Source organism: Penicillium nucicola (assembly GCF_028828085.1).
Source record: "Penicillium nucicola strain IBT 29836 chromosome Unknown utg000010l, whole genome shotgun sequence".
NCBI lineage: Eukaryota > Fungi > Ascomycota > Eurotiomycetes > Eurotiales > Aspergillaceae > Penicillium > Penicillium nucicola.
In genome coordinates this window covers 6496111-6516821 of record NW_026643134.1, presented here as the reverse complement: position 1 = coordinate 6516821, position 20711 = coordinate 6496111, and the positions used below count along the sequence as shown (strand labels likewise).

General features: G+C 51.8%; 11 protein-coding genes across 11 annotated transcripts; 8 read left to right on the top strand and 3 right to left on the bottom strand.

Annotated features, from left to right (window-relative positions):
• Positions 1-68: 68 nt before the first annotated feature.
• N7511_011045 (amphiphysin) lies at positions 69-1403 on the bottom strand (the record flags this gene model as incomplete). Its single annotated transcript, XM_057133422.1, has 3 exons — positions 69-91; positions 143-1168; positions 1220-1403. The coding sequence occupies 3 exons, from the start codon at positions 1401-1403 to the stop codon at positions 69-71; spliced, it is 1233 nt and encodes a 410-aa protein (XP_056981410.1).
• A 655-nt stretch (positions 1404-2058) lies between these two features.
• Positions 2059-3639, top strand: N7511_011044 (IscS subfamily cysteine desulfurase; the record flags this gene model as incomplete). The annotated part of the gene is made up of 2 exons (XM_057133421.1): positions 2059-3147; positions 3217-3639. The coding sequence occupies 2 exons, from the start codon at positions 2059-2061 to the stop codon at positions 3637-3639; spliced, it is 1512 nt and encodes a 503-aa protein (XP_056981409.1).
• A 477-nt stretch (positions 3640-4116) lies between these two features.
• N7511_011043 (uncharacterized protein) lies at positions 4117-5901 on the top strand (the record flags this gene model as incomplete). Its single annotated transcript, XM_057133420.1, has 8 exons — positions 4117-4634; positions 4681-4759; positions 4807-4923; positions 4982-5257; positions 5309-5439; positions 5488-5585; positions 5648-5737; positions 5783-5901. The coding sequence occupies 8 exons, from the start codon at positions 4117-4119 to the stop codon at positions 5899-5901; spliced, it is 1428 nt and encodes a 475-aa protein (XP_056981408.1).
• A 1220-nt stretch (positions 5902-7121) lies between these two features.
• N7511_011042 (indoleamine 2,3-dioxygenase) lies at positions 7122-8598 on the top strand (the record flags this gene model as incomplete). The annotated part of the gene is made up of 2 exons (XM_057133419.1): positions 7122-7412; positions 7468-8598. The coding sequence occupies 2 exons, from the start codon at positions 7122-7124 to the stop codon at positions 8596-8598; spliced, it is 1422 nt and encodes a 473-aa protein (XP_056981407.1).
• A 489-nt stretch (positions 8599-9087) lies between these two features.
• N7511_011041 (uncharacterized protein) lies at positions 9088-9674 on the top strand (the record flags this gene model as incomplete). Its single annotated transcript, XM_057133418.1, has 2 exons — positions 9088-9189; positions 9249-9674. The coding sequence occupies 2 exons, from the start codon at positions 9088-9090 to the stop codon at positions 9672-9674; spliced, it is 528 nt and encodes a 175-aa protein (XP_056981406.1).
• A 647-nt stretch (positions 9675-10321) lies between these two features.
• On the top strand, positions 10322-10950 carry N7511_011040 (uncharacterized protein; the record flags this gene model as incomplete). The annotated part of the gene is made up of 2 exons (XM_057133417.1): positions 10322-10431; positions 10497-10950. The coding sequence occupies 2 exons, from the start codon at positions 10322-10324 to the stop codon at positions 10948-10950; spliced, it is 564 nt and encodes a 187-aa protein (XP_056981405.1).
• A 543-nt stretch (positions 10951-11493) lies between these two features.
• On the top strand, positions 11494-11911 carry N7511_011039 (uncharacterized protein; the record flags this gene model as incomplete). Its single annotated transcript, XM_057133416.1, has 2 exons — positions 11494-11811; positions 11861-11911. 2 exons carry the CDS (start codon positions 11494-11496, stop codon positions 11909-11911), a joined length of 369 nt encoding a protein of 122 aa, XP_056981404.1.
• A 198-nt stretch (positions 11912-12109) lies between these two features.
• On the bottom strand, positions 12110-13032 carry N7511_011038 (oxygenase MpaB family protein; the record flags this gene model as incomplete). The annotated part of the gene is made up of 2 exons (XM_057133415.1): positions 12110-12409; positions 12469-13032. 2 exons carry the CDS (start codon positions 13030-13032, stop codon positions 12110-12112), a joined length of 864 nt encoding a protein of 287 aa, XP_056981403.1.
• A 423-nt stretch (positions 13033-13455) lies between these two features.
• N7511_011037 (DUF3712 domain-containing protein) lies at positions 13456-14934 on the top strand (the record flags this gene model as incomplete). The annotated part of the gene is made up of 3 exons (XM_057133414.1): positions 13456-13697; positions 13755-14179; positions 14231-14934. 3 exons carry the CDS (start codon positions 13456-13458, stop codon positions 14932-14934), a joined length of 1371 nt encoding a protein of 456 aa, XP_056981402.1.
• Positions 14935-15681: 747 nt separating this feature from the next.
• On the bottom strand, positions 15682-17609 carry fbx15 (F-box domain protein; the record flags this gene model as incomplete). Its single annotated transcript, XM_057133413.1, has 2 exons — positions 15682-17379; positions 17457-17609. The coding sequence occupies 2 exons, from the start codon at positions 17607-17609 to the stop codon at positions 15682-15684; spliced, it is 1851 nt and encodes a 616-aa protein (XP_056981401.1).
• Positions 17610-18567: 958 nt separating this feature from the next.
• On the top strand, positions 18568-20081 carry N7511_011035 (caspase family protein; the record flags this gene model as incomplete). Its single annotated transcript, XM_057133412.1, has 3 exons — positions 18568-19712; positions 19782-19951; positions 20017-20081. 3 exons carry the CDS (start codon positions 18568-18570, stop codon positions 20079-20081), a joined length of 1380 nt encoding a protein of 459 aa, XP_056981400.1.
• Between the last annotated feature and the right edge of the window lie 630 nt (positions 20082-20711).

The following is a 20711-nucleotide window of genomic DNA, read 5'->3' as shown; positions in this document are numbered from 1 at the left end:
ACGCTCTATGTATAGACCACACGTGCGCCAGAACAGAAAAAAGAGAGTGAGGATGTTGAAAAGCAGGGCTAATTCAATTGCACGTAATTGGCTGATATCATGTTAGCAGTGAACTTATTTCCGTCATGGATTGAACACTTACCCGGAAATTGGCCTTCCCGACCACCGACACGTCCAGACCACCATTCATTCGTGTTGTCGGTACGCTGAACGATCTCAATAATATCGCCAGCAGAGAATCCCAGATCACCGTGAGCCTGGGCCTCATAGTCATAAAGAGCGGTGACAGTCTCAACCGGCTTTGCGCTGAGGTGAGATGGCTTCGCCCGCGGAGGTGGCGGCGCAGCCTTGCCCTTGGCGGCGGAAGAGAAACTGCCTGTTGGACTGGCACCGGCAGACGAATAGGGTGGTGGGGGGTTTTCATCAGCAGTAGAGCTAGAACGACCCCGGCCAATAGAGCCCTTGCCATCCGTTTCGCCCTTGAGGGCGCTCAGCTTGGATCCGGAACGGCGGACACCCTGAGTCTTGTAGTGCACGATACTGAGCGCTTCGGCGCGCTCCTGCACATCACCTCGCTTCTGCTCAAAGGCTTCTTCGACGTCAAGTTGAAGGTTGAAGTAATTGATATTCATGCCTTGCATGCGGTCATGGAGAGTGTAGAAGACGTTGAGTTGCATGTAATAGAAAGACTGGAAGAGTGGGCGGATGAACTCGGCCTCAAGCGCAAACAGCTTGGGCAATTCGTCCTTGAGCAGATCGTTGTAGTAGTTGAACTCCTGGGTGGAGACCTCGACATCATTTTCAGCCTTGTACAAAGCCTTCTCATCCTTGATCGATTTGTCCTTCTTCTCTTCCAGCTTTTTGAGGGTAGCGTTGCGGCGGTCAAAGTCTAGCTTCTTGTGATCACGCTTGACAGCAACCTTTCGGATCACCTTGATCACCTCGAGGAGCTGGTCGGCCGGGCTGATGATGCGGCTGTCGATCATGTCCAGCTCGGGGGCCAGGGCTTCCTGCAGCTCTTTGACGATCACTTCATATTCTTCACAGGCCTGGATGCCTTCGGCGTTTCCTTCGAATTGGTAGGAGGTGGGATCGGAGGCGCGACCGGAGATAGGCTTGTAGATCTCAGCAACTGCTTTGGAGAAATCGATCTGGTGGCTCAACATGCCTAAAATACGTTAGAGCAGGGTTCAGGTCTCCTACAGAATCCAGATATTACCGTTGATGGCCGCAAAGTACTTCTTGGACTCATCGTGGAGCTTCTTGGTCTCCTTTTCGAGCTCATCAAATCGGCGCTCGGCATCGGAATAGACGGCATCTTTGGTGTGCTCGCCAATGTTGAATTTGACCTTGAACTGCTGCGGCGCGCGCACCAGGCTCTTCTGGAAGCCTTTGAAACTCATACTGAAGGGTCGGAGTGAGAGAATGAGGAAGTTGCCAAGGCGGGGTGACGGGCTTTTGGGCCAACTTTCGCTTCTATGACATAAGACATTCGCGATGTGGCTGTGACCGGGAGTATAAGTTCGACTTGGGTGTGGCGCATCTATGACTAGACTAGTTTACTAGGTTACATCAGGCACCAGTATTACTCTGACTGTTTTTTTCTTAGAGATCGCCCCGGTGGCTGTTCCGGGGCTGAGTTCTCACGATCTGCTGTTTTTGTTGCAGCCTTACCCGGGCATGAACCCATCGCCCTGGCTCGATGATGATTGGCCCTTTCGTTAATATGCGGGGAGTTGGGTTGGATGAGTTGGGTGAGGATACACAGAGGCCTCTTACTGGGTTGCCAGGTGCATGTGGACTGCACGAAGAGTGCAAATGACCATCCTCATCTAACATCAGGATAAGGTCAAACACCGGCGTGCTCTTGAAGGAAACCAAAAGACAAAAAGAGACATGTCTGCCTGAGGCACCTCGGACACTCTCGGCGAAACCATCCCGATGTGGAATTCACCGAGGCCCGGTTTAGTCAGGAGGAGTTTCCCGGCATTAGATAACAAAAAGTCGGGGTTGCTCTTCTTTCTTCATCCCCGCTTGGTATCGCATTTTATCTTCAAAATGACAAGTGCTGCTCCTACTGCTTGGAGACAGGCTTCGGCCTTTTCTAGGCGTCTTACAACTTATGGCTATCGCGCTCCTCGCCTCGCCACCCAGGCCCGTTCTTATGTCTCCGGGACCAAGGTCGGCCAAGCTCAGGTCAATGTCGAAACTGCCATCAAGGAAGAGCAGAAGTCTTTCATGAAACAGGCTGGTCTTCCTGCCCAGGCTGTGAACCTCCCTGGCACCAAAACCTCCGCCGATGCCGCCATGAGCCCTTCCGCCGGTATACTCAAGCAAGCCACTGTTTTGGACCAAGGTACACGACCTATCTACCTTGATATGCAAGCCACCACACCTCTTGATCCCCGAGTGCTCGATGCCATGCTTCCCTACCTCACCGGAATCTACGGAAACCCACACTCGCGCACACACGCCTACGGTTGGGAGTCGGAGAAGGGTGTCGAAGAGGCTCGTGGACATATCGCCAAGCTGATTGGCGCTGACCCCAAGGAAATTATCTTCACCAGTGGTGCGACAGAGAGTAACAACATGTCCTTGAAGGGTGTTGCGCGATTCTTTGGCCGCTCCGGTAAGAAGAAGCACATTATCACCACCCAGACTGAGCACAAGTGTGTTCTCGACAGCTGCAGACACTTGCAGGATGAAGGATTCGAAGTCACTTATCTGCCCGTGCAGAACAATGGTTTGATCCGGATGGAGGACCTCGAGGTAGCTATGCGCCCCGAGACTGCCATTGTTAGTATTATGGCTGTCAACAACGAGATTGGTGTGATCCAGCCGCTCGAGGAAATTGGCCGTCTTTGCCGATCTAAGAAGATCTTCTTCCACACTGATGCCGCACAAGCCGTTGGCAAGATCCCCATGGATGTCAACAAGATGCACATCGATTTGATGTCCATTTCCAGTCACAAGATCTATGGCCCCAAGGGTATCGGTGCTTGCTATGTGCGCCGTCGCCCTCGTGTCCGTCTTGAACCGATCATCTCCGGTGGTGGACAGGAGCGTGGTTTGCGCAGTGGTACCCTGGCCCCTCATCTGCTTGTTGGCTTCGGTGAGGCTTGTCGCCTTGCCGCTCAAGATATGGAGGTAAGATTCACGTTTCTGTTCAAGTTTATCTTTGTATGGTAACATGCTAACATGGGAATTATCGAACAGTACGACACCAAGCACGTTGAGCGTCTATCTAAGCGCCTGACTGAGGGTCTCCTGTCCATGGAACACACTCTGCTGAATGGTGACCCCGACCACCACTACCCCGGCTGTGTGAACGTCTCGTTTGCTTACGTCGAGGGTGAGTCCCTTTTGATGGCTCTGAAGGACATTGCTCTGTCTTCCGGTAGCGCCTGTACTTCCGCCTCCCTGGAGCCAAGCTACGTTCTCCGTGCTCTGGGTAGCAGCGACGAGAGTGCCCACAGTAGTATCCGTTTCGGAATTGGTCGTTTCACTTCCGACGAGGAGATTGATTACGTTCTCAAGGCTGTCCAGGCTCGTGTGTCATTCTTGCGTGAGCTCAGCCCACTTTGGGAATTGGTGCAGGAAGGAATCGACCTCAACACCATCGAGTGGAGCCAGCACTGATTTCTTTTCTTTGATTATATTAATCACTTTTTGTTTTGAGAAGAAGAAAAAAGCCCAATCAGGGACGGCGTTGGAAGTGTAACAACATTGGATTTGTACAGATTGAGCATAATCAACCTCTGAATTTACTACCTCTACTCTACTATGTGTAAAGATTCCATTTAACGTTATTAGGGTGTAGATGATTCCTGTTAGGGTTTTGTGATGTAGTTGGTCCGCCGAACGTTTTACGGCATCCCATTCGCCTCTGATGCTCAAGGTTAGACCATGTTTTAACTTATATGCCGAAACCAGTTTGTCCCTCCATGCCAGCCCTAAGATTGTCTCTTCGATACTTTTCAGACGAGTCAACGTGGACCACTCGATCGTAACATACGCCGTTTACCTGCCGATGCGCCGATTATCTTGACCAAACCTGCAGCATACATTTACCTATAAAGCTCCCTCCCATTCACTACCAGAGAACAGCATTCCAAGATGTATCAACCCCTATGGATCCTCTTCCAAGCTACTTGCAGTATCGCCACTCTCGTAAACCGCCCACCAGAGCTACGAGTGGTAATCTCCCGTGGCGTCGTGTACGGGATATACAACAACACAGCTCAAACCGTCCGGGCATTTTTAGGAATCCCGTATGCTGAGTCCCCAGTTGGACGGCTTCGCTTTGCACCACCACAGCCAAAATTGCCCACTCAATACCCAATCGATGCATCCTCCTTCCGTAATTCTTGCCCCCAGGTTTACACCTACTCTAATGAATCAATCTGGAGAATTCTTCCATACAAGATATGGAACGCAGCCAGCATGTCCGAGGACTGTCTTCATATTAACATCTGGACTCCTTCTTTCAAACATCAGGGTAGAAGCGCGCGGAAAGCAGCAGTGATGATGTTCATGCATGGAGGAGGGTACGGGTCTGGTTCTGGATCAGTGGCCTTTTATGATGGGACCACTCTGGTGCAGGAGAATGACGATGTCATCGTTGTCACATTCAAGTCAGTTAAATCATGGATGTGCGTGATGACACCTGACTGTTGATAGTTATCGACTCAATGTCTTTGGATTTCCCAATGCACCGGGTCTGAATCCTTTGGAGCAGAACCTGGGTTTAATGGATCAGGTAAATCAGAAGCCTCAACCAGCGAGGACCAAATCTCACATAACTAGCGGCTGGCGGTGAAGTGGGTTCATGAGAACATAGCCAACTTTGGAGGGGATCCGAAGAGGATACTACTCTTCGGGCAATCTGCTGGGGCGTCATCGGTTGACATCTATTCATATGCCGTGAGATCCCAGCCATTGGGTCTTTGTGTATGGAACCTGACCGGTATCAATTCGATAGTATCCGGATAATCCACTTGTCAGCGCCTTCGCCTTGCATTCTGGCACTGCTCGGTTATTGACAACAGAGCCAGACCATGAGAATTGGAATCAGTTGTCTACTGCTCTTGGATGTGGCTCAGACGTTGAGTCACTTCGCTGTATGAGACGAGTTCCGGCAGCCAAGATTGTCGAGGTCAGAACTCACGGGAACTACACCTTTTATCCGATCATCGACAACCGAAATGTTTTTGCGGATTATGCTGCTCGGACTGCCAAGGGGCGACTCGCCCGTCTGGTATGTAACCCATCGTTGACTCTGCGTTGCCATGCTCAACCGCTCCCACAGCCAACATTGGCCGGAATCACCGAACACGAATTCTCGGCCATAGTTCCGTTAAGCCAAGAATCCGTGAATGAGACCGAGATCTACGAAAATGTCCAAAAGTCTTTTAATTGTCCCCTTCGAGAGACTATCAAGTAAGAAACTAACTATGCCCTTTTTTTCCCCAATCTCACCCCTTGCAGGATGCGACTTGACCAGAACGTGCCCACTTGGAGATATCTATACCGAGGCAATTTCTCCAGTCTCAGTCCCACGCCATGGCTTGGAGCGTATCACACCGGTAAGATAACACGTGGTTCGTTCGCGGTCTGAGTCAGACATTCACCCGTTTACTCCTGATAGCCGAAATACCCATTGTGTTTGGAACTTATCATTTGTCCTACCCACGAGCCCCATCTGCGGAAGAGGCGGAAGCCAGCAGATACCTCCAAGGTATTGAATCGTATGATGCATTCGTCGCTATCTAACGGGCATTAGGAGCTTGGGTGGCATTCACCAAAGATCCCCTCCATGGACTCTCCCAGTATGGGTGGCCACAGTTCCACTTCGATGGTCGGTCTCTTCATTGCACGGTGCTAGTCCCCGCTGATCATTGATAGAACCTACTTTGATTAATCTTGCTTTGCATAACCATACAAATCAGGGAGTATATACATCATCACATTCATGGGATAGATATTGCCAATTTGGGAAGAGGACAGAAGGGCGCATCCCCGATGGCCAACAGATCGTTCTATAGTTCTTAGTTTGGGTGTGATTTAGAGACCTGGCGGGATGACATAATCCAACAGGGGACCCCAATATTTTGTACACTACGGGGCTGCCTGGGAGATCAGGTGTCAGCGTCAATTTCTTCATCCGGAGGGGAAGAGAGGTCCACAGTGGATAGCCCTCGGAACGAGGGTATGCAGAGGGAAGAGGGAAGAGGGAAAACAGCAGTTCAGAGCCCATCCAAGATCCAAGATGGGATCCGACATCAAAGTAAGCTCAAGACTGACGTTGCTGCACCTTGACCCCAGACGGTTGAGTATGGAGCAGCGTGAGTGATGGCGAATGTGCTAGGGATTAAGCGAGAATGTCCCGAATTCGGCGCAAAGGCCAGAATCCCCCGTCTCAGCCGTGTTTCCAGGGCTTCCGGTTCATTGTCTAGCACCCAGTCTACTTCTCGCTAAGAACAGACCCACTGGGGAGCCCTTGCGCGGGCACCCATTTGTTCCTTGGCATCTTTAGTCTGGGGGCGCTGGTGAGATGGGGCCCATATAAAATGAACCTGGTTCGGTCGTGGTTGCGCGGTGATCCGTTAGTCTCCGTCCTCTAAAACGGTCCTGAGGTCCTCTAAAGGTCTGGTCCTATATCGGATCATCTACTCCCATCCGGAAAATGCCCTCTTTCTCCTTGAAGTCGCCCGGTGAATTCTCTGGAATTACGTGCTGAGAGGCATTTCACCGGAAAACTCTGACGGGGATGGTTAGCTGATGTGCAGGTCCGTAAAGGCCCCGTTGAGATCCGTTCAGGTCCATTATGGCTCATGGCTCGTGTCCGTACCTTGATCAGATAGTCTTTTCTCTCCCCCTCTTGCTCCGTCATCATCCGTACGCTTCCTGGGGGGAATTCTTTGCCACCTCCGTGTTGGATTTATAACATATCCTTATTCTTCTTTCTATTCTTCACTCACATTGACATCATTGCATTTCTAAGATAGCAAGATCGCCCCATCGGGATAGAGATCCGGAGGTCCTCTTCCCACCCCCTTCCTTCCCTGCCTTGGTGTACTCGCCTGGCACATCTGCCACTTCTTCCCTCAGATTCATTCACCATGTTACCCCCCGTACCATCCCCTGCTGATTATGGGATCACGCCCGACCTTGGGTTCCTGCCCCAGGAACCTCCGCTGGAGGTCTTGCCGGATCCGTACTATGCCAAGTGGGAGGCCATCGTGGGGAACTTGCAGGCCCTCATCCTGAGTAAACGGGTCCGGTCCCTGGTGGAGCGTCTCCCCTTGCTGTCGACAGAGCACCTCCAGACCGAGGCTGAATGGCGACGAGCATATGTGGTGCTGGTCTTTATGCTGCATGGCTTTGTCTGGGGAGGTGATCGTCCCGCTGAGGTAATCCTAGTCCTGGTCAACTGGTCACGCGAGGAGCAACACTGACGGTCAATAGAGGATTCCACCTCAGCTTACAGTGCCATTGTTCAAAGTCTGTGAACGGCTGGAAGTGCCTCCAGTGGCCACTTATGCGGGCGTGTGCCTCTGGAACTACAAGCCGATCTTTCCCGACGAGCCGGCCACCGAGTTGGACAATTTAGCTTGTCATCAAACGTTCACTGGGTCGTTGGATGAACAATGGTTCTACCTCGTCTCGGTTGCCATCGAGGCCCGAGGGGGTCCTTCGATTCCATTGATGCTCAAGGCTATAACCGCTGCGCGCGCAGGAAAGAGCCAAATTGTCACCGAATGTCTCCAGCAGCTCGCGGAAACAATTGATGAAACTACTGAATTATTACAACGGATGTACGATAATTGTGACCCATACGTCTTCTACAACCGCATTCGCCCGTATCTAGCCGGCAGCAAAAACATGAGTGACGCCGGCTTGCCCAATGGTCTGTTGTACGACGACGGCCACAGCCCAGAATATCGACAATACGGGGGTGGCAGCAATGCTCAAAGCTCGCTTATTCAATTCTACGACATCATCCTCGGCATAGAGCACCGACCAACGGGTACAAACCGAGACAGCGAAGACACCGGCAAGACCCGGAACAGCTTCATCCACGAGATGCGTACTTACATGCCCGGTCCACACCGACGCTTCCTCGAACAAGTTGACTCGGTAGCCAACATCCGTGCCTATGTTGAGGCTCGCCGTGGAGACTCCGCCCTCTGCATCGCCTACGATGCCTGTCTAGCCATGCTGCGTGTGCTACGCGACAAGCACATCACCATGGTATCCCGCTATATCATCATCCAATCCCGCAGTGCACGTCAACCTTCTCAACCCAGCAGTCGACCGGCTGCAACCAACCTTGCCACTGCCACACCGGCCGATAAGAAGAAGCTGCGCGGAACCGGGGGTACTGCGCTCATCCCATTCTTGAAGCAAGCACGTGATGAAACCGGTGAGCCTGCCATTGATGCATGGGCTCGGCGGTTGCTTAGTGACGGCCCCGTTGATAAGACGTTTGCTTCACTCAGCAAAGTTGGCGAGCAGCCAGATGGGCATCTCGAGGTTGTTGGTCTATGCGGGACATGGACTGCCGAGGAAAGTGAAGGTGGCATATGTCACTGGTAAATACGGAGTCCTGATTTTCTAGTTATTGAGCGACGCATTGCATCTGGGATCTGCGTACATGGCGATAGGGCATTGGGATTGCATTGTGTATGATTTACAGTATACCTTTTGAAAGATTTGATTGAATGGCTATTGCATGTTACTCCACTTTCATCCTGCACTGTACATGTACATGTACATCACATTTACATGTGCCTCAGCTGTCAGGTAAGAATAGCGCATGGCCAAATGCTTGTTTCGTTGACCAAGTCAATCAACAAAAACTTGGCAAACCACTTCATGCGTCATCCCACGTGATGTGATGTCATCTACGTCATCGATCATGGCTTTTGTGTACAACTTCAAGAATGCCCTGGAACCATGTGGCGTACTGAGAGGTGGTGTCTATATAAACATTGATTCTTTCTTCTCCTGACTTGCATTATCATCAACACAGCTCTCATCTTTGAACACTCTCAAATCTACCTTCTACCATCCACATCTACCATCATGTCTGACAGCAACTCTTCCACTGGCCAGTCCTACCTTGACCAGGCCACCGGTCTGGCCCAGCGTGCCGCTGGTGCCGTCACTGGCAACTCTTCCACCGAGGTAAATAGCCACCCCCCCCCAGCACCCCCATCACACCACAAACACTAACCGTCCTCCAGAACAAGGGTGAAGCAAAGCAAGAAGTCGGCAAAGCCAGGGAAGAAGCCTCCCACACCACCGCCAAGATAGGCCCCTTCGCCGCAGACCCCAACACTGGTGCCGTGGCCAAGGAAAACGAGAAGCGCAGCGACGGATCCTGGGACCAAACCCTCGGCTCAGCCAAAGAATCCGTCGGCAACATTATCGGCAACGAGAACCTCCGCAAGGCAGGTGAGCAACAGAATGCCGCCGGCAAGGAGCAGGAAGCCAAGGGCCAGCTCAAGGACTGGGGTGAAGGCATCCAGAACCGCGCCCAGGGTGCCCTTGGCACCGTTGGTGCCGCTGTCACTGGTGACCGTGCCGAGGAGGAGAAATACCGTGACCAGCATGACGAGGGCAAGGTTCGCCAGCGCGGTGCAGAGGCTGATATGGCCAAGAAGGCTTAAGTGACTTTCATCTGTGCCGAATCACTCGTGATTGTGTTTTATGATTCTGGTTCTTGCCTCTGGCTGTTTTTATTATGACTTTTACAATGGCTTAGCTATGATATCCAATTGATTGCCATTTTCTATTTGATTCTTCCAAATATCTTTTTAAATTGTTTACCTACAGTGACAAGTAAAGTATCTTGCCGTTCTAGACTTTCCATTTCTGAATTTTATACATCAAACTCGCCGGCGTCAAAAGGTCGATAGTCCTGATACTGCCCATTTTTCGAGTCATTTACAAGTAGTATGGCCTCAATAGATTCCCAATATCAAGCAATCGCCAAGAGAGGACATGTCTCCGTCCACTGGCCCCAACCCCGGAATCTAAACAACCTCCGACTGGAGGATGCTCCGATCTACAGTCGATCTGGAATCGATCCGTGCCAGGAATCCTGGAAATATCCGAGGTGAATGTGGGTGGGAAATTGACATCTGATCATCGTCTGCCCGAGGTTGATCAGCGAGACTCCAACGGCCTTGGGAGGTCTAGAAGTCTCGAGTCAGTCCCGTTGGACAGGGCTTGCGAAAGATAGAGAGCTCAACATTTGATATAGTTCGACTTCCCCATACCCGGGGGATTATCTACTACACCGGACCCATCCAACATGAAATTCACCCCCTTCGTCCTCTTCCTCGTCGCCTGCAGCGCTGAGCATCATCATCGCCGCGATGGAACCGACTACGGCATCAATCTAGCCTCGATTTCCAGTGCCCTGTACATCTCCATCCCCCATCCACCTCCCCCTCCACCTTCACCTCCATGGAGCTGACACCCTCTAGAGAACATCTCACTGCAAACCAAACCGCCAGTGCCAACTTTGCCACAATTTCCTCGCCGCCCAAATCGCTGATCCCCGAGATCCTCTCGGTAGTACCCGTTTCGGTGATCTGGGAATTGGTCAATCCGGCCCAGCGCAGTTCCTTGGCCAGTCAATTCAAGGCCGGAAGCACTCCGGTCTGGTACCGCAATCTCCCGACTGACGTGAAGAGTTACATGTCCGTGGTGAAATCGCAGATCTCTGGCGCATTGACAGCCACTACGGGGGTAGCGCATGAAACGGGGACCGCCACTGCGACCGAGTCAGGATCGACTGCTGGAAGTTCCAGTGCCAGTGCCAGTGCCAGTGCCAGTGGAATGGCAGCGACATCCACTGGTGGCGCTGCACAGGCCACGGGACTCACCATCTCGGTAATGGGGGCCATGGGCGTCCTGGGGCTGGCGTTAGCTCTGTGATAGATTGTGATGAGAAATGAGAATATGAGAATATGACAAATGAGAAGCCAATATCGAGTAGTTCTCTAAGCAAATGCAGGTCCACATGCTCCTGTCCCTGTTCCTGTCCAGCACTTGGGTTAGAGTAATCTATGCAGGTGGTTGCCGATCGCTACCCAAGACATGACCTCCTCCGGGAAATTCACGAATCAGACGTCGCAGAACTCCAAACCACACTCAGCTTCGTCCCAAAAAAGGGAGATCAACGGTTGATCGGACAAAAGTTGAGGTCCGGGGTGAAACCATGCGGGGGGGGGGGGGACCTGCACTCCTCACCACAGCATCACAGCACCACAGCACCACCGCAAACTCCAGCCAATTCACATGGCGGGACTTTGGATTTCGACCTCGGCGTAGATCGTGTCAATCCGGGCTTCAACGGCCTCGGGGCTTTGGATCGATGTGGCACTAGATGTTCGAGTTTCCGGTCTAGATCGACCAATCTCGTTTATATAGAGATGTGTATAGACAATCTCACCTTCAACTCTTCCTTCACCTCTGACAATGCGTTTCTTCCGTTTGCTCGCTCTGGCTCTCGCTCCCCTGGCTCTGGCAGCCCCAGAGCCCCGACCTAACCCCGTCGCTGCGCCAGCACCAGAACCCTCCGGCCTGCTCGAGGAGCTGCCTGATATTCTCAGCGGGGTGCAGGGTCTCTTGACCACCGACAATCTCAAAAAATTGGACACAATTCTCGATGGAGCGGCCAAATTGCTGGCCTCGGACAATATCGACGTCCTGCAGGATATCTTGACCAATGCGCACAGTCTGCTCACCAAGAGCTTTGTGGATAACACCACGACCCTGATTGGGGATGCGACCCCGGTAGGTGCAGAGACAGTGCAGATGACGATCGCAGGCTAACACGCGCTAGTTGGTGGAGGATGTGTCCAAGCTGTTGGGTGGTGTATTAGGGTCTCTGTAGTGGCATAATGAATTACGAGGTTTGATTTCTGCGTCAATGGAACTATTCACTTGAATTTAAATTCTGCATTCTGCATTCTGCATTCTCCATTCACCATTCAAATAAAAGATTGAAATAAAAGAGAGTCATGATCAAATAATAGAATAATAGCAAAAACACCAAGCCATCAGAAACGATCGGGTATATACAAAGCACGAATCACACCACATTCAACTTCTCCCGCAAGCGATCCTGGTAAAATTTCAAAGGATAAGCCCTCCACTTGTTAGGCATGGCCGGGTAAACAGCCACCGAGAATCCCATCCAAGTGCGATAAATGGCCCGAGTAGCCACGGTCGACCGCAACCCGTAGGCATCGCGCAGCTTCGGCGGCAGCATCTCAATCGTCGACACGCGCAAGAAAGGCTTCATCGACTGCACCCAGCGGGGCATCTCCGTACTCTCCCGCAGGTCTTTGGCAAATTGCGCCGCATCGGACGAGACGGTCAACTCGGACACCTGCCGATCCCAATACGACCAAAACGCCTCACGAGTCTCGGGCCAGGTGCCAGGGGGACCCCCAGACAATTCATCAGTAGGGTAAACTCCTGATAAGCCTGCTGGGCACTAGCATAGTCCACTCGGCCGTAGACTCGCTGATAGAAATCCGTCGCCGTCGCGTACAGCGTCGCCGCCATCCACAACTGCAGCGCAGGCTGCTGCGCAAAGCGGTTTGAGCGCCCACCGCCGAGCAGCGGCGGTTCTCCATGATGCAACATCTCCATCAGTGTCTTGCGCTCCGCGCGTGTTCCAAAGACGAGACAGGAGATGTAACTGATATGCGCCTGCAGGGCATCAATCAGTTCTGTCGCGAGCGCCTTGTGTCCGCCTGACGTTTCTTCCCGGATTCCAGGAAGGGCCGCTTGCAGTAGAAGAGTTGCCCCTGAGCCCGCAAAGAGGATCCCCTCCGAGAGCATCTTGGGCAGGACTTCCAGTTGCTCCAGGGCATGTAACCGACCCGAGTCGCTGGTCATGTTGTTGGTGGTAGTGTCTGAATCGCCACTATAGACGTCTTCATGGTTGAGTTCATTCTTTTCGGGATGTTGGTCCAAGTGGGAAACGGGAGAGGCCGTGGACGACATGGTGTATCAGCTCACAGTATAGCATTCAGGGTCATGAAACGGTGAATCTGGCCACCGATGACTCTGCTTGGGGTGTTTTAATAACTGGAATCCCCCGCAATCCCCAGATCCGAACCCTCAAGCTCTCTCCCAAGCCGTCGATCTCATGTGAATAGTCTCGTGGAGCCGCGGCTCGTCGATCGCCATCTCCTGAACTGTCGATCTCCATCCATTTTCAGGGGGCTTTTGACCAGAAGAGGGAAGCCTGCTCCGACACTAACCTTGTTTTGGGTCATTTCTGTCTTTTGGTTCTTTTTGATGACTTCAGTTAGCCTCCCCAGGTCTGGATAGTCGACCTCCGACCCGCGGTGGATGTGTGGAGGGGAGGGTCCAGGGCTGGTCTACTTATACCATGTCCACCCCTGAGGAACAGACAGTCCAACCATGTCTGACAGGCCGGCCTATCTCAGCTCCGATGATGCCAAATACTCCCTGGGTATTCATCGGGGTCCTTTGTTCTCCAAGGATGTCGAAGGCTCCAAATTAGCCCAGGTCGAGTCGGCCGGTCATTCATTAGCCGCGAGAGAATTGAACAGGAAAGAGAAGTTTGCACGCCATTGGAAACGATTCTGGTGTCTGCATCTCTTTGTGACCATCATCTTCCTGGCCATTTTCTTACCAGTCTTGTGAGTTGTGGCCTGAGAAGAAGAGAGAAGAGAGAGTATAGAAAGCTGACCGCATAGCTTCCTCGTTGCCATTCCGGCAATTTCTCAAATGGTCGTCAACAAGTCCGACCTGGTCCTCGTCAATGCCGCGGTTTTGAACCCGCGACCCGATCGCATTCAATTGACGTTGCAGTCGGCACTGGACCTGAAGATCGCGCTGCCTGTACGCATCGAGCCAATCACGTTGGATCTATTTGTGCGCGACGCAGGCGCCGAGAACAAATGGGCGTCAGCCGACTTGGCTGGGATGGTAGTCAAGGGGAATACCACGCTGGGAGTGAGTGATGTCTCAACGCCGTTGACCAACTTGACGACCTGGGTGGAATATGTGCACAATGTGGTGTTCAAGGAGACGACGCCATTGTCCATCAAGGGGACCACCAATTCGTATTTGGGGGTGCTCAAGTCGCCGGTGACGATGGATAAGGATGTGTACTCTCCCGGTATGTGCCCCGTCCATAGCTCCCAGAGGATGGATAGCTAACAATCCCCAGTGTTGAACCAATTCAAAGGCTTCAGTATCTCCGACAGTGGTCTCATCCCAGCTCGCGAAGATGGCACCAACCTCGTTGGCAATGCCACTCTTCCCAACAAATCAGTCCTGACTCTCGACATCGGCACAATCGTCCTAGACGTCCACAGCGGAGATCTATTAATCGGCAATGCGACGTTGAAAGACGTCACCATCTACCCAGGCGACAACACCTTTCCCTTAACGGGCGTGCTAGATCTGGGCCTAATAATCAAGAATCTAGGCAAGGTGCTCGCCTCCCAAGCCTCGGCTCTAAAATCAGGCAACCTGGCGCTGGACACGATATCACGAACCGTGACATGGAACGGGACCCTGGTGCCCTACTACACAGATGTGATGAAGCAATTGACCCTCACAGCCAATGTGGCAATTGCCGATCTACTCAAGAATACCATTCACAACTTCCTGAACAGCGACTCGAGTATGTCAAGCTTGATCGATTCGCTAGGCATTGGCAACGGAAGCAGCAGCGGCCTCCTGTCAAATCTGACCGATAGCGAAAGTGCCAGCGATACAGCCAGCGCTGCTCTCGCTGAATCTTCATCGCTTTCATCCAAGTTGAAGAGGAATGTGGCTGTACGGGAAGCCTTCAAGAACGAACATCCCATCCAGCGGGATGCAATTATTGACTCGCTGGCTGGTATTTATGTGAAACATCAGAAATGATTCATATTTCCTTGTTTTATGATCTTTTTTTTTCTTTCGGTTTGGTTTTTTTTTTGGTTCTGTTAATAGGGACTCATCTCATGTTCATGTACATGATTGTGAGCCTAATGATGTCTAGACGATACATGATTCCCAGGCTGTGGCCATTGTGAATATTTCATTATATTGTTTTCCTTGACTTGTTTCGGAGTTATGTGGACATTCTACCTTGTCGGGCCGTATTTTCACTGTTGACACCGTCCTGCTTGCTCGATTCATCGTCCACAGGTCCTTTTGCGGCTTATGTGAGGTGTGATGTACAGTATTTATTTGAGATTTTGGACAGTCTAGACCGATTCGGTGCATATAATACATCCATTCCACTACGGTATTCCTTCGATGCTGTTTGACAACTGCGGGTCAGTTTAGGGAAAGTACTTCGCCCGGGTGATTTACTAGCGTATGCAGAGCTAACACATGTTTGACCAATGACCTTCGATGGAAACAGGCAACTACTTGAGCGCCAGAAATAGTAATAAACTGCGCAGTGGCAAAGACTGCCCAAGAGGCTCTATTGTGTGTCTTGCACTGTTGGACGCCCAAGGCGCCCCGCTTTTGCACTGTTTACGAACTCATGCACTTCGTACTCGTATCAAGTAAAGTTTTAACTTGTTTTTCTCTATTGCTATTGAATGATTATTGTATATCTGACAGGTTTCAAGCTGTCTATAGTTATATAGGGAGGTTATTGGTGGAGAATTGGTGGACTCAACGTAGCCAGTAGCCACGTCGGATGGGAAGAAAGAAAGGCTGCGCTTCTTGTATAGCATCCTTGCCATAGTAATTTGGTGACTGAGGTTTCACATGGAAGATGTCTCGTGAATCAGCCTCTTCGTCGGGGGAAAGGGGTTGAAGAGTAGGGAGATAGAGTTGGGGATCGAAACTGATGAGAATGAGAGCGTGGTGATCCGCTGGTAGTCCAGGGGCAGGGACAGAATAGATAAGGGAACGCTCATCTGAGATCCCCTTTACGAATGAAGTGCGTGCGTCTGGACAGAGAAGATGGTGTAGCGCAGGCGGAGCGTTGTCTGAGGGCCATAGGTGCACACCGCGACATGCGAAGCGTTCCTCGGAATCTTCGACTGGTCGACCATCTTGGTCAAACTGTATCGGCTGGAACAACTTATTGCAAGGGCCCTCGGTGCCTTTTTCGTCAATGGGGGATTTGCGCTTCCGTGATACTGTGCGGAGGCGGAGTCGGTCTCGAGACCGCACACTGCCGCCAATGGGAGCTGGGTCGTTGACTAAATCAAGAAATGTGGATGAACCAAGATGATAGTTGCGGTGCTTTGTCCGAACGGCAATGAATTCTTGTCGTTTCTTTTCATCGGAGCCGTTCTCATACTCGGCGTGATAGTTGCGACGTAACCGCTTGGCAGGGCGCTCGTCGTAGGGGTGATCGTCATCAAGGTTATCGTCAAGGGAAACCCAGGACGGAGTTTCAACTGCACCCTCCGACAAAGGAGCCAAAGCATCTTCGGGGGTGGGTAGTCGTTGTGTATAGTAGGTGCGGTGATTTTCACTCCCTCCGTGTCGCCATTCCCGACGACATTCTAAAATCATCGGTCGTCCAGTCACTTCATCCGTGCGGATCGAAAGATCGGTCCACATTTCGTTGATAGGGCCTTCTCCATGCTCACGGCGCCAGAAGCGACCATTCCATGTGCGGCCAGCTTCACGGGGAGCATGACAGGACCAATGGTAGAACGAGGAATGTAGCTCGTTGTCATCTGACGCAACTTGCGTTGATACCGCGTAGAGATGGTCTTGATATATCTCAAAACACAATGTTTGTCCCAGGTCCCCGTCGACAACTCGATCCAGCTGGAACCCAAAATGGAGTTTAGTGAGGAAATCCCAGCCTGTCACCGACCATACTCCATCCGAGCCATCGGCAGCCATGAACGTGCCAAACCAGATGTAAGATCGATTATGACGTACAAATAGAGGAGCACCAGCCGGAATGGGTTGCGACAACAGCTTGCGGTCGATCCCGCTCAGCGAAGCCCGTTCTGTATTAATCGCCCACAGGATATCTTCGGTCATACTCACACCAGTCTCTCGAAAAACAAGAATTTCATCACTATAAGCGACCAGTGTGATCCGACTACCCGGCGACACATTGATCGAGCTGACATGGAATCGGTCATGGATAGCTGGGAGGTATATCACGCGTTCCGCATGCTTATCCCCATGCACATCCAGGAGACGAATCTCCTCCTGCCATCGATAGCAAAGAATGCCCTGGTTATAAAGAAAGTCGGCCGCATAGCCTAGTGTAGCGACAGAGTAGGGATTTGCCATGGCGACAGCCTCGTGGATATCAAAGCGATGACCGACCGCCTTGCGGTAGCCCGACTGGGCCGCCACAGCAGCCTGACCTTCTTTGCTGTACAGTAACTCATTCTACCACGGTCAGCTTTTGAGGTCGAGACTTGGAGTGGGATTGATAGCTTGAATCGACGTCATCCAGCATTACCTACCTCGACGGTTTTGCGGGCGATCTGCTCACTTTGCGTTAGTGCACGCAGGGCGCGGGTAGTGCGGCTGAGATTGATAAAATCGCGGTCGTCCAGCGACGTGGCGATTTGATAGAAGATATCAAACGGAAGAGTATCCAGACTCTGGGGCGTCATTGTCAAGGACAGCAAAGGGGGGAGAGAATTATAGAATTATAAAATTATGGGGGGGAAAGGAAAGGAACATTGTTAAGGAAGGGAGGAGGAGGGGGTTATGAAGGAGGTCCCCAAGCCCAGGTGTGAGAAGCCGAAAGAGCCTCACGATGTGAGACTTTCCTTGACCTTGCGGCTCTTCTCTGTTTTAGGGGCTGAGCGATGCGGCTCTTTGCCAAGTTCCAGGTGTCGGATTACGCGGGGATATACGATTTGATTACGATTTGATTTTGAATTCCCAACATTAGGGTCTGATCGCCCGTGCAGATCTGCAGAGTCATGCATGAGGGATGATACCGTAGCCAGTCATCCATGGGGCGTCCTCTACAGTAGAGTCAGTCAGTAGAATCATCGAATCCTGGTTGAGCCTCAAGTGGCGACGGCGTTATTGTCCTCCGATCTCCGATCCCGGGTCAGGTGATTTAGCCAGATAATCTAGATCACCTGACTAGATCACCTGACTGCAGAACGTCGTTGCCTACAATTTCAGCCACATTTCCAGGAACAAAGTCGGATTCCACGGGTCTGTAGTACATTTGTTTACATAGATAATTCACTTGCTTGACGAATGGCTTCTAGATACTGGCTACTGATTACTGACTATTGAATGTCCACTATCCACTGCCCACTGTCAAATGTCCGCTATCCCTCATTGATCATTCGCCCTTGACGTAACTTGAGCAAATCTCCTGCAGCCCTACAGGTGGATCCTTTAGAATCGCAAGCATAGAATACGTCAACGTATTTCCGCTGGAATCAGTCGGCACAGTGCCGCTCTGGACGTGTAGAGGACCCACCCTCGGAGTGCCTTAAAAGTGTTCTGTACTTGGACTGGGATTTCAACTCTTACTTCTCTCTCTACTTCGACTTCCCCTTTCCCCCCCCATTCTCTACAACATGTATCATCCACCTCCAGGTCCCTATGGACCTCCTCCTCCGGGACCACCGCCGTGGGGTTATCAACAACCTGGGTGGCAACCCCCGCCTCAGCCCTACCCTCAGCCCTACCAACCCCAGCCTGGCTATCCCCCTCAACATGCTCACCATGCTCACCATGCCCATCATGCCCATCACCGATCCCAGAGTCAGTCGCATTATCCAGGTGCTCATGCACCGTCAATGCATCCCCCATATCCTCAATATCCTCCGCAATCCCCTCTTCCCTACGGACAGTCACAATCACCGGCGCATCTCAGTGCGCCCCAAAATGGTAAAGATAACCCCGCCAAGCACACACACGCTCTCGCTCACCAAGAAAACAGGCCGACCGCGGGCCAACTCGGCCAGTTTGCCACCTCCACCACCACAGACAGCGCAGCATTTCGGTCGGGGCGCCCCGTCCAACTACAATTTCCAGTACTCTAACTGTACCGGTCGGCGCCGGGCTCTATTAATTGGAATCAACTACGCGGGGCAACCGAATGCCCTCAAAGGCTGCATTAATGATGTCACCAACATGTCGAATTTCCTCACCCAGCGATTCGGGTATAAACGGGAGGACATGGTGATTCTCACCGATGACCAACGTAACCCGATGAGCGTGCCGACCAAGGCCAACATCCTGCGGGCCATGCAATGGCTCGTCAAGGATGCCCAGCCCAACGACTCCCTCTTTGTGCATTTCTCCGGTCATGGCGGTCGCACACCCGACCTGGATGGCGACGAAGATGATGGATTTGACGATGTCATCTACCCACTGGACTACCGCGTAGCGGGTCACATCGTGGACGATGACATGCATGCGATCATGGTGCGTCCACTGCGGCCGGGAGTGCGATTGACAGCCATCTTCGACTCGTGCCACTCGGGCACCGCATTGGACCTGCCGTACGTCTACTCGACGCAGGGCATCCTCAAGGAGCCCAATCTCGCCAAGGAAGCCGCTCAAGATCTGTTCAGCGCGTTCAACTCGTACGGTCAAGGAGACTTCTCCAGCATGGCCTCTACCGCCATCGGCTTCTTCAAAAAGGCAGCCAACGGTGGCTCCGCCCGCGAACGCACCATCATGACCAAGACCTCCCCAGCCGACGTGGTGATGTTCTCAGGGTCCAAGGACACACAGACCTCGTACGTGGCGTCCCAGACGGTTGTTTTAAGGGGAAATTAAGAACCTGAACTAACCCTTGTTCTCGATAGTGCGGATACGTTCCAGGATGGTCAAGCGCGGGGTGCTTTAAGTTGGGCGTTTATCAAATCCCTGCAACAATGGCCACACCAGAGTTACCTGCAGTTACTCAACACCATCCGAAATGAACTCGAGGGCAAATACTCTCAGAAGCCGCAGCTGAGCTGCAGTCACCCACTTGGTAAGTTTATCCTTTTTTTTTTTTTTGATTATTATTTTTTTCTTTCCTTTTTTTTCCCGTGCCAGATTCCACCCTAACCCCAGACCCGGGACTGACGATCGCAGACACCAACCTTCGCTTTGTGATGTAACTGGAGTACCAGTGACCCATACCATAAGTAGATGAATCAATGCAGCCAATGAATGACGAGAACGAATTCCGTATTATCCGACGTACCGTACTCATATTGTTTCATGCAAACAAAGGAAAAAGGAAAAAGGAAAATCTCCACATCTCCAGCTTCATTTGTGGCTGTGGCCCGAGGTGGATCCCGCAAAGTTAATGAGTTCGTATTGACGCGATGAAGCAGAGACAAAGAGAGAGAATAAGTGTATCGGTTCGCCTATGAGAATCAGGCTGAAGTCATCCAAGTGGCCTGTATTGCGAATGTCTGAAAAACGCCAACCCCAGTGGTGGCTTCCATGTCTCTCGATCTATAAAAAGCTGCCAGAGACATTTCTAGCGCCCCTGAGTGGGAATCGCACCAATCAAATTCCCCCACGAACAGTTCCCGAGTGGAAACCGTGGATTCGGGGGGAACAGCCCCTTGGATTGCAGCTAGAAGACACCTACTGAACCAGAAATCCATCCGAGAAAAATAGATCGGACACCTAAGATGGTGCGTAAGTTGGCCGGAGAAGATCGTGGCTTCGCTCGGCCGCGTCATTGGATGGTGTTGCAGATCCTGTATGATCTGATAGGAACTCCGCTGTCTCCGGGA